This window comes from Bidens hawaiensis, unplaced genomic scaffold (genome assembly GCF_021521415.1).
Source record: "Bidens hawaiensis isolate Kalapana, Puna unplaced genomic scaffold, B.hawaiensis_p1.1 tig00019386_1, whole genome shotgun sequence".
Classification (NCBI taxonomy): domain Eukaryota; kingdom Viridiplantae; phylum Streptophyta; class Magnoliopsida; order Asterales; family Asteraceae; genus Bidens; species Bidens hawaiensis.
The window spans coordinates 166,286-180,245 of NW_027492945.1; the positions used below are offsets into that span (position 1 = coordinate 166,286).

A 13,960-nucleotide genomic window follows, 5' to 3' on the forward strand; every position below is an offset into this window, starting at 1 on the left:
ATGATTTGTGTGACCCTTTTTTTAAAGGTTTTATCGTTTTACACTTAAATTTACTTAATGGTGTGAAGAAAATAAACACAAACGTTCCCTTTTGGGTTTGGTTCATTCGATTAACATTGGTTATTTTGGTTTCATGCGCACCACTATGTCAACGTATATGTTTAAAAAGTAGTAAAATATATAAATCTTGTATATTTGTTTTGTAAGGATGAAGGCCCACATAGTCTTTTAGCAAAGAGCTTGGCCTATCAAAGAACGAGATGAGAAAACTTCTTTTCACCGTAGCTCATCGGTTTTAGGTGTACGAAATGTGTTTTAAAACATTTTAATAAATTTTGGTGTTTGTGATAATGAAATTTTAATTATTTTTTCTATTGCTTAGTTGCTTTTGATGGTGTTACGGAGATTTTAGTGTGAGCAAGCTGAAGTCTTCTAGAGGCTATTATGAATATGATCCTCAAAGTGTGGCAAAATGACAAACATTAATCTTCAACGTAAGGCGTCATGAATATTTCTCGGCTCTAATAATCTGTGTGACAAGCCCGCTAGAGAAAGTTCAAGGTTTGTAAATGTATGAGTTAATGGTTTCTCAACAATTTTATTTATGTATTATGTGTTAATTGTCATTGTAGTAATACTTCAAATCCTAAACCAAAGTGCATTTAGAAGGTTTATATGCTGAGTTTTACTTTGGGCGCCTTTATCTAAATATACGAGTTAGTTATTGTTCTATATAATTTTGGTGATGCTAATTTTTAATATTTGATTTTGCTCAATTTGATGCTTATGTGAAGAGTTTTTGAAAATACAGGAGATGATCTTACTCTAGGAATTATCTTACTGTAAGCTACATTGTATTGAATTTATTTTGTGAACATAGAATTATATAATCCAGATTGATAGGAAACAATGGAAGGTGGTAGAGATGGTGTTGCAACCCTTGTAAGAAGGGACTCAGTTAAGACAAGTGCTAAACATGCTGATGAACCTGGGGATGCCTTCTACTTTTCTAGGGAGAACAAGTGACAAAGTAACAATAGATGACTGACTAGAAACCACATTGGAAGCGATGAGTGCTTTGCTAGTTAATCTTGCAACATTTGTTCGTTTTGTGTTTATATGTTTGATAACTTAGTTTGACACTTATTGGAAATTGTTTGTAAATATTTGGAATAAGTTTAAGACGATTGAACTTTTAATTAAAGTACAATATTTTGTTTTTACATTTTATGGTTTTATTCTTATTTTATACTATAAATGATTAATGGAAATTCTATCACTAAAATTAGTATGAAATTTACATACAAATGATTAGTGACGCAAAATTTTTGCCACAAAATATATTTTTATTGGAAAAAAAAGTGTCACTAAAAGCTTAAAAAGTTTGTGCGACACAACCAAAAAATGCCTCTAAAAGGCTTTAGCGTCACCGCTTTTAATGACACTTTATTTGTCTGCCGCACATTCTTATTCGGGACTTTAGTGGCATTTTTTTGTTATTTAATGACACTTTTTGTATGTCACTATACGACATTTTTTTTGTAGTGTAACCAATAGTCACCCATACGAATAGCACAAGAATTCTCACCATCTCTTGTTTGTCTTTCACATCCAACATGGTTACAAAACCAAACCTGTTACCAAATCTATCCCGTTTCCTCGCAATATACAAGTCGAAAATCTCCCATGTTGTCGAATGAAATCAGCCAAATTGTTACCGCTGCACTTCTTCGGCAATTTTGAGACAAAAAACTTTGTTAAACGACCTTGAATCTTTTCCGGGATGGGTTTCCGTCGGCTGCCCATCGAGTTAATCTTTTCCGGGATGGGTTTCCTTGAATCATTAATATTTGATACAACACTAATAACACGATCATAACAAACTGAAAATTCATTCATATTTTGAATTTTGAAACTATTTTGTTACTTTATGATTTACATTCATAAATCATATAATAAAAATATACACGGTAAGTCGGTAAGTCGTAATAAATTTAATTACTTACCTAAGACATATATATGGTAAGTTCAAAATACACCGTCAAACAAATCAATATATCTTGATTTAATCTTCATCTCCGACTATAATCACATATTTTCATAACTACATACAAGAATGGCGATCAAAAGATTACGTGAAGAACAAGAAACCAAAACCTTGGTGAAAAGATTACATGAAGAACAACAAGAAACCAACACAACAATGGCGGATAGGCTTACGGCATTACCAGAAGACCTACAGTTTCGAATTCTTTCATCTCTTGAAACCGAACAAGCGTTTAAAACCTCGTTGTTGTCGAAAACATGGTCTTCTAAATGGACTTATGTTCCTTTTCTCAAATTCAGTTCCTATAGGTTTAAAAAACTCAATGATTTCGATAAATTCGTTTACGCTGCGTTATCTGTTCGTCGGTCGACTCAGTTGGTTAAACTAAGCTTCACACGCAGTGGAATATGCAGTGCCAAGATCTTGAAAAAGGTTTTTGATTACGCGGTTAAGGAAGGTGTTGAAGAACTCGATGCAAATATTATCCGGGCTAGAAAAGACACGAGTTGGCCGAACATGTCGCTTGCTTCATGGGATTCGTTAAAAAGGTTGAAGCTTGACAGCCTCGAACCCATGTGTTGCTCGTTTTTTGGACCAAGATCTGGATCGTTCAAAAATCTAGCAAATTTGTATCTCAAAAGGGTGATAATTACGGATCTTGATCCGTTTTCAGGGTTTCCCGCGTTAAAGAAGTTAAAGTTGGTTTGTTGTCATCTTCAAACAGATGGAAACACTTTGAAGGTACACGCTCCGTGTCTTTTGGAGTTAACAATTGTGTACTACAGTAAATATGTCAACCGATGTAATCTTACCACTCCAAACCTTGAATACTTCGAGTTTCGGGGGAATAATTTCCCACGGTTTGAAGTTACACTCGGTCTCCCTGTTCTTGAAACGGCGATTATCAAGTACAATGGATTTTGCAAGAAACTTGAAGAGAGGACACTGTTTGATGATCTTATAATGGTGTTTGAGGTTTTATGCAACGTGAAATCACTTACGATTTACTCATCTGTTGTTCATCTGCTCTCGTTGTTTCTACCTTGAATAACTGAATAGGTTTCTACCTTGGCCATTTCTATGAACTTGATGATGATCTGATGCTAACACGTGTGTGTTTTGGATCGACTTGCTCACTCGAGTTATGAGGACTTGAAGAACGTTAAGAATATCCAGTATTTATAGATGAATCCATGGCGTGGAGGCCATCCTAATGGAAAGCTTAACCAACGCGTAATACATATTATAACTAATCATTATACTTTATAAAAAGCTGAAGCATATTAGTTATAATTTATAGTATATGAATCGTACATTCATATTTAAAAAAAATTACATTAAAATATTTTGTTTGCCTTGGCATTACCTTTTTTGAATTCTTTATTATTAACCCCAGGACTTTCATAATTAAACTTTATAAAAGTTTGATTGACCAAAAAGTTTGTGAATTTATCATTGACCCTTAAGACCTTTCTTTTCTGGCGTCTTTTCCTATAATAAGTGTTATATGGATTAAACTAATCCACTATTTTATTGGTCTAGTAAACCCACTCATATTTGTTCTAACTACAAACTGCCCAAGTTACATAATTTGGTCATGCTTTTATCACTGGAATAAGTTGTAAAACGCTTATAATGACTGCACACACATACACACATATATATACACACGTAAATTTTCGATATTTGAAACTTCCATTATTTAGTTTGCGTAAAATAATGAGAGGAGATATATAACAATTTTCCTTTTTTTGGAAAGACTGTTCATAGTTTTGATGATATTGACCACCACTTTGAAAGGTTGATAAGGTGTTACCATAATCAATTATTTTTTGAGATATAAACTTACCTAAAATCACATAATATTAAGTCTGTTAGCTAAAACCACTTATTTATTTGCAAACCCACCAATTTCAGAAAAACAAACATATATACTATAAAGGAAACGATTGTTGAACGATTTGAATGTGATTATGATGATTACGAAGTGGTGACGGTGATTCCTTTCATATATGGGCGCCAATGATGTTTTGGCAACCACAGCGTCGGTTTAACAAGGGGGTGCAACTTTGCGACACATCACTTAGTTTATATTTGCCAAATTACAAGTTTTGCCCAAACTACCTATTGATTACATTCTAGGCTAAGTGAGTTTTCTAACAAAGTAACTAATCCCTAATGAATTAGCGAGATTGGGATTAACTAACACAATTGAGCTATGATACAATTCTACCAACGCTCCTAATTCATGGAGCAACTCAAACTATGTTCTCATGCATGCACCATGGTAGTGTTAATTTCAGTTTGCTTTGTTTGATTAAATTATTTCCCAATTCTAGGTAATGTGTCTTATTATTAGGAGAGTTGGTAGTTTCCTTAATTTGATTAGCCTGTAAATGGTTTGTTTGATTAAAATTCAAGGTAACGAAAATACAGTAAATTGGAAGCAAGGTGTCGTTCACTTCTCTGATATATCGGGAGTGTTTGGTTAATACATAAGGCAGAATCTTGAGATTGACCATCTTAAATCGGTCTCTAACACTTTAATAAACTAGTTTTATCCCGGAATATTAGGTTGGGTTTCCTCGAACATGCTGGAAAACAAAATTTGAAATGACATTTCCAAAGGAAAGTAAGAGTAATAAATAAAGTTAATTGTGTTACATCACAATATTGACATGAAGCCTCATTTTATGTTTATGCAGACAAAATTATGTTACAATTACACAAATTCCGAATCAAATTACTTATAATAAGCTGGTTTGATCTCTCGTTGTATCAGTTGATGAATCTCACATGATTGTGCAAGAGGGATCGTTGTTATAGGGGCCTTCGTATACATGATACGGCACACTGTAGTTATAATGGTGAGTATAAATTGGTGGCAACACGGGCGCTTGTGTCTGACCTGTGGCAGCACTGGCAGGAGCAACAGGTTTCTTCTCCTCTACCGAACCAACACTAACAAGCTCAGCGTAACCTACACTTTTCCTTAACAACGTTGCTAATTCAACTGAGTCGATTTTCTCACCGGTCAATGCAATCTGATCTTTATCTGAACCAACGAAAGACACCGATTCCACACCTGTTTAGCCATTCACAAATCATGTCTAGTTAATTTTTCGGATGATTTAAATCTCACCTTATGTAAAGGAAGAATAAGTAATATGTTTTGAACATCTTACCCGGGACACCAACAGCGATCTTCAGAGCCTTACGGCTTTTCTTCTCGTTGTTCATTGCCATCTTCACAACAATCTTTTGCTGCATAAGCAATCAATTGTACAAATTGAGGTCAAGAATGTTATAACCAAATTGAATAACTGAACAAGTTTCTACCTTGGCCATTTCTATGAAAATTAATGATGATCTGATGCTAACAAATTTGTGTTTTGGATTGACTCGTTCTCTCGTGTTATGAGGACTTGGAGAAGGTGTTAAAAGAATGAGCAAGAATGTTAAGAATCTCAGGTATTTATAGATGAATCCATGGCGTGGAGGCTATTCAACTGGAAAGCTTTAACCAACGCGTAACAAATATAAAATTGTATATTCAACTTTATAAAAAGCTCAAGCATATAATTAATATACTTTGTTACCCTTTTTGAGTTCTTTATTATTAACAAACGACTCACATCAACTTTACAAAGAATTTTGGGAGAACTTTCTTTTCTGGCGTCTTTTCCTTATATAAAATAATAACCAAATCTCAATATTGGTCTAGAAGACCTACCATATATATATATCACTTATCACATTAAATGATAAGTGGTCATGTAGAGCACGAGCACAAAGTAAAAACAGATAGAATTATCACCTACGTGAAGGATTGCCAAACAATATCATACTATACAACTTTTAAGGAAGATTATGAATTGATATTTATTCGAGAGCTACACGAGTTAAATTGCGTCTAATTTAATCTAACGCTCACATTGGATGATCGACACGAAAATGAAATTAAATATAAAGTGTTGACCATTGAGGCCTCTTATAGGAGCTGGTACCATCGCGTGGGTTCAATAACGGGATGTGACACATCTTTTAATTTGTCTTCGTTAAGTTACAACTTTTGAACGAACTACCTATTATTATATTCTAAGCACTGACTATGCTAATAAGTTATCTAAGTTTATGATTAAACTTCAATACGGACAAAAGCGATAGCTGGATTCCAAACTATCGACATAATGCTTTGGGTGCGGTTTGGATTGCAAGCAACGTCTTGAAACACAAAGGCTTGTTTAGCCACATTACGTGACCATGAGGATACTTCCCACACATTAGGCTTCCCACTTTCCTTATTGCTAAACGAACAATATGTAGGGAAGGCTCCCAAGTAAAAAAGCATAAAATAACAAGAAAATCAAATATTCCACCCATCTGAAGAGAAACATTCTAAGGAATTGAAATAGATCAACACATATTAAAAAAGTATTTATGACATAGGTATATCAACAAATTAGATGCTGGTTATGCAAATACATTTTCAAAATGAAGAAATACGTTTGGACAAATGATATCTTAAAACATGTTCATCAAGAAACCCCAATATCTTGATCAAGGCCGAAGTATGGCTGTGTCTCGGAAGACGGATCTTCATTAGTACTATCTGGCCAAGTCACTAGAGTTGGATCTTCATGCGGAAAGTCTGTCAAGAATCACGGAGGTAGATCTTCGAAAAGGTTGTTTACCCAAGTCATTGGATCAGTAGGGTCATCAAGGCTGTCTGTTGAAGTCGGTGTATATGGATCCGTTCCCATCGTGTTATCACCACCGTTGTTGTCCGAATAAGGCCCAGCGTGTTCTTTTGCAAATTGTTGAACAAAAGTTTCAACTGCTCTACCTGACCTCCTAAGGTTAGAGTTTATTCTCATGTGCATAATGTTGTCAACAGGTTGCTGTGATGGCTTAGGAGGAAATGGCCGACGACTCCCATCAATGTTGTTAACTGGTTGCGGTAAAGTTTGAGGAGGAAATGGCTGATCACACCCATCAATGTTGTTAAGTGATTGCTGATACGTTGTAGACATAAACCTCACTGGTGTAGCAATCTCAACATCTATTGTCGAGTCTGGGAAGTGTTCTGGTCCATTAGGTAAATTACCTGCCGATACTCTTCGTTTTCTAGTTGGAGGTTCATCATCAATTTGGTTTTGTTCTTGATTCCGTCTGTTCTGAATTTTTCTGGACTGTTTATTGTTATCAGTTAGGATCATCACCGGCGCCTTCTTGTAAACTTCGCACAACACACAATCACTTAGCTACAAAAACAAGGAAAGTTGGCCATGCTAGAATCATATGACGGACATGTTAAGAAATTACACACGTATACATACCTTGTTTCCATCGCTTCCGATAGGGAGATTCGGATCATTGGTGGTATACTCATGCATTAGCCATGACGTCTTTTTCCCCTTGTCATCATAATAAGCTAAACTTCTTTTACTTCCAACCGCTTCTCTCGCTTTATTATAAACCGTTGTATATCTCTGTGATGCTTTCCAAGATCCAAAGTTCTTGGTTTTTCTGTTAGGTAAGTCCCCTTTTGGATATTTTCTATCTCTAGATGTCAGAAAGTACCACTTGTTTTCGTGCGATAAGTATCGTTCTGTCATCAAGAAAACATTCAAATTAATTGTGTTAAAAGAAAAAAAATACAAAACAAGAAACGATCAAGATTAATTATACTCTTATTTAAGGTCATATGTACATGTTAATTAAAGGGTGGGAAGTTGTTACTAACTAGACAGTTCTTGGGGATGGTAGTCGTAAAGATTGACCTCGTGTAACCGGCACTTAGGGTGGTTTCCAGTTTGTATCTTCTTTTTCAAATAGTGGACGATGAGATCGTAGTCCGTCGGACAAAAGCAATAGCCGGGTTCCAGACTATCGGCATAATCAGGCTCTTCTTGTCTACTAGATCGAATGATTTGTTGTTCACCGTCCATTTAGATTGATCTGGGTGACAAAAATTTTGATGAGACTTAGAATGAATAAGGGGAAAAGATTATATAAGTAGTGTCATGAAAAAATTGACTTTTAATTACTGGATTTCGTTATTCACAGCCAAAGTCTCGCTTATTGTCGTTCTAAGGGTTTTGGGTAATATAAGATAGTCGGTGTTTGTATTTTAAATTTTAAATGTCATATTATGCAAGGAAGTAGCGATATGTGCAAGTGATATAGTTTATTTTTAATGAGATTTGAGTATTCTGTTCCTGGAGATATCATTTTTAGATAGAGTTAAGTGCCATTTTAGTGCCTGTGGTTTGGCCAACTACGTAACTTTAGTACCTATTCTTTATTTTGTGCAAATGGCTACCTCAGTTTCAAAAAACTTGCATTTTTAGTACTTTTTTCTAACCCCGTCTATTTTTCCGTTAAGTTAGGGATAATTTGGTAACTTCGTTATTTTCTTTTCTTTTAAATGCTTATATCTTGTAAATCCTAAATCTCCAAATCATAACATTAAAATTCAAACCCTAAATCCCCAAATATCGTAAAAATTTAAACCCTATGATGATATGGAGAAAGGGTTTGGGGATTTAGGATTTGGATTTTGATGTTATGATTTCGGGATTTAGGGTTTACAAGATATAAGCGTTTAAAAGAAAAGAAAAAGACAAAGAAAATAACGAAGTTACCAAATTATCTCTCACTTAACGGAAAAAATAGACGGGGTTAGAAAAGAAGTACTAAAAATGCAAGAAACTGAGGTAGCCATTTGCACAAAATAAATAATATGTATTAAAGTTGCGTAGTTGGCCAAACCACAGGTACTAAACCGGTACTTAACTCTTTTAGATAACATGATTTAATTTAGATTCTAACTAGTTTTAAAAATGCAAGTGATATATCAAGTCCCGTAATTCAAGTCCCATATCGATAATCAACACACAAACTAAACGAATAACTCGCGTTTATATTAATAATAAAATATGACTCTAAAAACTGATTACAAACCCTCAAACCCTAACTCGGTTTGACTCTTTAACTCGGTTACATCTAGATGAACCCTAACTCGGTTACATCTCGTGTGTGCCTCTTGGATGAACCCTAACTCGGTTGCATCTCACACCACCACAATCTATAATGTCTAACCATGACATGTTTATATAGACTTAACCTAACTTGTTATCAAAGGCATTACCTATTATAATTACAGTACAATTAGGAAACATAATGTAATTAGGAAACACAACCAGTTATACCAGCTTGTCAATATTAGTCCCTCAAGTTCACCGACTTGTGACTTAGAGTCTGAAATTACTTCCAACAGTCACCCCCTAATTTCTGACTCTAAATAAGTGGTCATTCAACTCCGAGCATGTCACTTTTGCCCTGTTTGATTTAACCCATGAACTTGACCTTCTCGGTTTTCACAACCATCTTCGCCTTGATATCCCCGGAACTTTTCTTGATCCATAGATGTGTTCTTCGACTCCCCCGAACTCGACTACCTCTGTGACCCTGTCCCCAACCATTCATTCGGTCGTATGAAAACGCATAACCACTCCTTTGGTTACGATTCGGTCATCTAATCGAGCAGACAACAATCTTCCTTGATCATCTCCTGTTCCTGAATCAAACCACAAGCACATCGTTTAAATCTATTGGCCAAACATAACTCGTTTAACCCTTGTAAAATCGAACTCCAAGTTAAACGCGCTTGTCCAACCCCTTGCTCCAGTCCGTCGGAACAATATGAACAAATCAATTCCGAACAACTTTTCAGAACCGAAATCGCTTGCTCGTAAAATAAAGTATATCAAACCCTGGTTAATACCTAACTCGTTTAAGCCAATAAAATATGAACATTGAATTGAACCGTCCTGTTCAACACAAATAAAAACCAATAATAATGATCAAACCGTCTTATGTAACCTATAATAATAAGTTCAAGCCGTTGAACCAAAAGAAAGAAAATAAAACACCTTTTTTTTCCTTCTTGAACTCCTCGTGAACCAAAAAATAAACTTTTTAAATTTTGTTTTATCCTCACGATAGGAAGCAGTAGTCACCACACAAATATTTTGCCCTTTTCACTTCTCACACCTTTAATAATATACTTTAATTACAAAACCATATCACTATAGAAACTAGTTTCCGATGCAAGATTTTTTTTCCCACAGCGGAATCCCGATTAGAAACCCTTTGTTTCTGAGATGTTGCTGAACGAACAACCTAATCGTTGCGCCGCCGTAACAGTACCCACACCGCTGCTCCTATGTATCGGTACAAACCCAAATTGGTCCGATATTCGCCGATTGATAGCTCCTCTCAAGCCATCAATCGCCGCCAATCACTATACCGTTGATCTGCCTCACTGCCGATCAAAGTTAACTCGATTATCGATTTCTTGAACTTGGCTCTGATACCGATTCAAGTACTGTAATTCAAGTCCCTTATCGATAATCAACACACAAATTAAACGAATAACTCGCGTTTATATTAATCAGAAAATATCACTCTAAAAACTGATTACAAACCCTCAAACCCTAACTCGGTTTGACTCTTGATGAACCCTAACTTGGTTACATCTAGATGAACCCTAACTCGGTTACATATAGATGAACCCTAACTCGGTTACATCTCGTGTGTGCCTCTTAGATGAACCCTAACTCGGTTGCATCTCACACCACTACAATCTATAATGTCTAACCATGACATGTTTATATAGACTTAACCTAACTTGTTATCAAAGACATTACCTATTATAATTATAGTACAATTAGGAAACATAATGTAATTAGGAAACACAACCAATTATGACCAACTTGTCAATATTAGTCCCTAAAATTCACCGACTTGTGACTTAGAGTCTGAAATTACTTCCAACAATATATGTTAAAAAAAATATAAATCACGTTCTATCTGAAATAAATAGACTAAATGTACTACAAGTTTATGAAACAAAATTCATACATACAAACATATATATACAAAACTAGAGAAAATTATCAAAATGACTCTTTTGACCCACTAGATTCCATGAACTTCCACGGAATTCAAATGTCCCTATAAATTAATATCCTCAAATGGAACAAAGTTTTCGAGAAATAGTAGCGGAAAATTCACTGCTAATGCAAATGCGTCACTAATACCTTATTGACACCGCCAATCTAAGTTGTCGCCACTAAGGCTTCACTAGAGATTTTGTTGAAAACTTTCTGCCATTCGGGAGACGGAATTTTTACGTTTTTTACACAACAAAACATGATTAATTTGCACATGTGTTTGAATATGTAAAAGAAACAAAAACGATATTAATTTCTCATTGAAATGGATATTACGATATAAAAATTTCTATAAACACGAGATGTACGCGTTGTCGGAGCTCTGGCGTCTTTTCCCATGATTGGTCTAGAAGACTCGCCATAAATAATAAGTGATGCAGAGCACGAGCACAAAGTATAAACTGTTGGGTCAATTGTTGTTTGGCCCAAGTGTAAGGCCCAACCCAAGAATTAGGGTTTTATAATATTTAGTAATGTCTTGACTAGCAAGTTAGGTTAGCCTATATAAACCGAGTTATGGTTAGGCATTATAGAGGGTGAACAAGATGTAACCGAGTTAGGGTTCATCTAGATGTAACCGAGTTAGGGTCTATCAAGAGTCAAACCGAGTTAGGGTTTGAGAAAGTTGTAATAAGTTTTTAGAGTTATATTTTTTGATTAATATAAACGAGGGTTATTCGTTTAATTCGTGTGTTGATTATCGATCCGTGACTTGAATTGGTATCAGAGCGGTTACGCTCTTAGAGTTTGTCAATCAAAGTTGTGATTGATAAGGAGGCAAGACGTAAATCAAAGTCGTGATTGATGCGGAGGGTTTGGTCAAGTACGTGATTGTATGGATTTATTAAAAGGTAAAAAGGAATTTGATGTTTTACTTTTGTAGCTCTACGATCATAAGGAAAAAAGTGGGAAAACACAAAAGTCAAACACAAGTGTATGTTGCGATTGAAAGAAAAAGAAATATTAAATCAAACAAGTTGGTTTGATTGGTGAGGAGACAATTTAAGGAAAAAAAAGGTTTTATTTCTTTATTGGTTAAACAAGCACGGTTTGACCACCACCATTGATTGTTTATTTTATTGAGTTGGACAAGCGGATTTAATTCAGAGTTTTGTTTTGTTTTTTTTTTGGTTTGAACGATTTATCTTCTGACCTAAGGATTTGATTTGTTGAATCGAACCAGGTGCTCACTAAGAAGATCAAGATGACTGATGCTCACTCGATTAGATGACCAGGATTGCAGCCAAAGGAGTGGTAATGTGTTTTCACAGTGGCAGATCTAGGAATATTTTTCAATGGGTTCACTGTTCGGGTTGGTATTACGGTTCGGGTCGTTCTAACTGCTCGTGTCGCTTCGATGGCTCGATTCAATTCGACGGTTTCAGGTCGATTCAGTGTACCAAGAATGGGATTTTACTAAAGATCATATTTGTTTCCTCAAATTAATGACCAAAACATTCTTTTAGAAAGGCTAAGCCTATCTCTCTTTCTATGTAATACATAGCAATCCGATTTGCATGCTAGCTAAGTTGTTGGGCCAAGCATAAGATAGTAAGATACACATACCAATGACTAAGTAATCAGTTATAAAAAAATTAAAGAATCTACTGCAAGTGGGAATTGAACCCGGGTTCTCACAATAATAAAGCAAGGTTTTTACCATTAAACCATGGTTCAACTTTGCTTATTTGTTCACTTACAATTTATATGTGGGTTTACTATCATATTTTATATAGGCATTCTATATAAAATCCGAAACTCAGTGGGTTTCTGTGAACCCATACCCAATTAACTAGATCCGCCCATGCGTTTTCATACGACCGAGTGTGGTTAGGCATTATAGAGGGTGAACAAGATGTAACCGAGTTAGGGTTCATCTAGATGTAACCGAGTTAGGGTTTATCAAGAGTCAAACCAAGCAGGGTTTGACCACCACCATTGATTGCTTCTTTTATTGAGTTGGACAAGCGGATTTAATTCAGAATTTTGTTTTTTTCTGTTGAACGAGTTATGTTCTGACCTAAGGGTTTGATTTGTTGAATTGAACAGGATGCTTACTAAGAAGATCAAGATGACTAATGCTCACTCGATTAGATGACCAGGATTGCAGCCAAAGGAGTGGGAATGCGTTTGCATACGACCGAGTGAATGGTCGGGGACAGGGTCACCGAGATAGTCGATTTCGGGGGAGCCGAAGAACACATCTATGGATCAAGAAAAGTTCCGGGGAGATCAAGGCCAAGATGGTTATGAAAACCGAGAAGGTCAAGATCATGAGTCAAATCAAACAGGACAAACGAGACATGTTCATGGGAGTTTGCTATCGTCTCACTCATTTTCAACTTTATTTTTTGTTTTGCTTTGAGTGATTTGTTTCTGTGTGTTTTTCTTTTCTAGTTTTGTACTTACTTTTTGGGGGTTACTTTTCTGGATTGGCTTGTACGATTGTCTCATCGTATCTACTTTCTTATTGACCAGGTTTATTTATAAAAAAAGTTCTGTTAAAAATAATCCGTAGGAGCTAAAATGGACACTTCACTTTAGATAGCAAGTTGCAATTGATATCTTGATTGATAATATTCAAACACCAAGAAAGACAAGAGGAAGAAGTCACATAGAGTGTTTGGAATCAGTCCACCAAAGTATTATAACCACAACTAAATTAAATACAACATATAATTACAATTATAACAAAATAATCTTCAGCAAAGTAAGTGAATGATCGTTCACAATCAATTACTAGCCCACCACTACTTTCATCACATTTTCTCCGTCGTTCATTTCTTATCTTGTAACGATTGAGTGTTTAATATACAAAATAGTCTCTCTATATAAACAAAACTGTAACTTCTACAAATAATCAAGTTATCAAATTAAACCTAGCTACTTCTTC

At 35.3% G+C, this 13,960-nt stretch overlaps 1 protein-coding gene across 1 annotated transcript; it reads left to right on the top strand.

Annotated features, from left to right (window-relative positions):
- Window positions 1-2,116: 2,116 nt before the first annotated feature.
- On the top strand, window positions 2,117-3,094 carry LOC143558267 (F-box/FBD/LRR-repeat protein At2g04230-like). The gene has a single exon (XM_077047129.1). The coding sequence runs from the start codon at window positions 2,117-2,119 to the stop codon at window positions 3,092-3,094; it is 978 nt and encodes a 325-aa protein (XP_076903244.1).
- Window positions 3,095-13,960: the final 10,866 nt, after the last annotated feature.

What these genes read in the sequence shown, in the direction of transcription:
- LOC143558267 (XM_077047129.1), top strand. Translation starts at nt 2,117, where the DNA reads ATGGCGATCAAAAGATTACGTGAAGAACAAGAAACCAAAACCTTGGTG.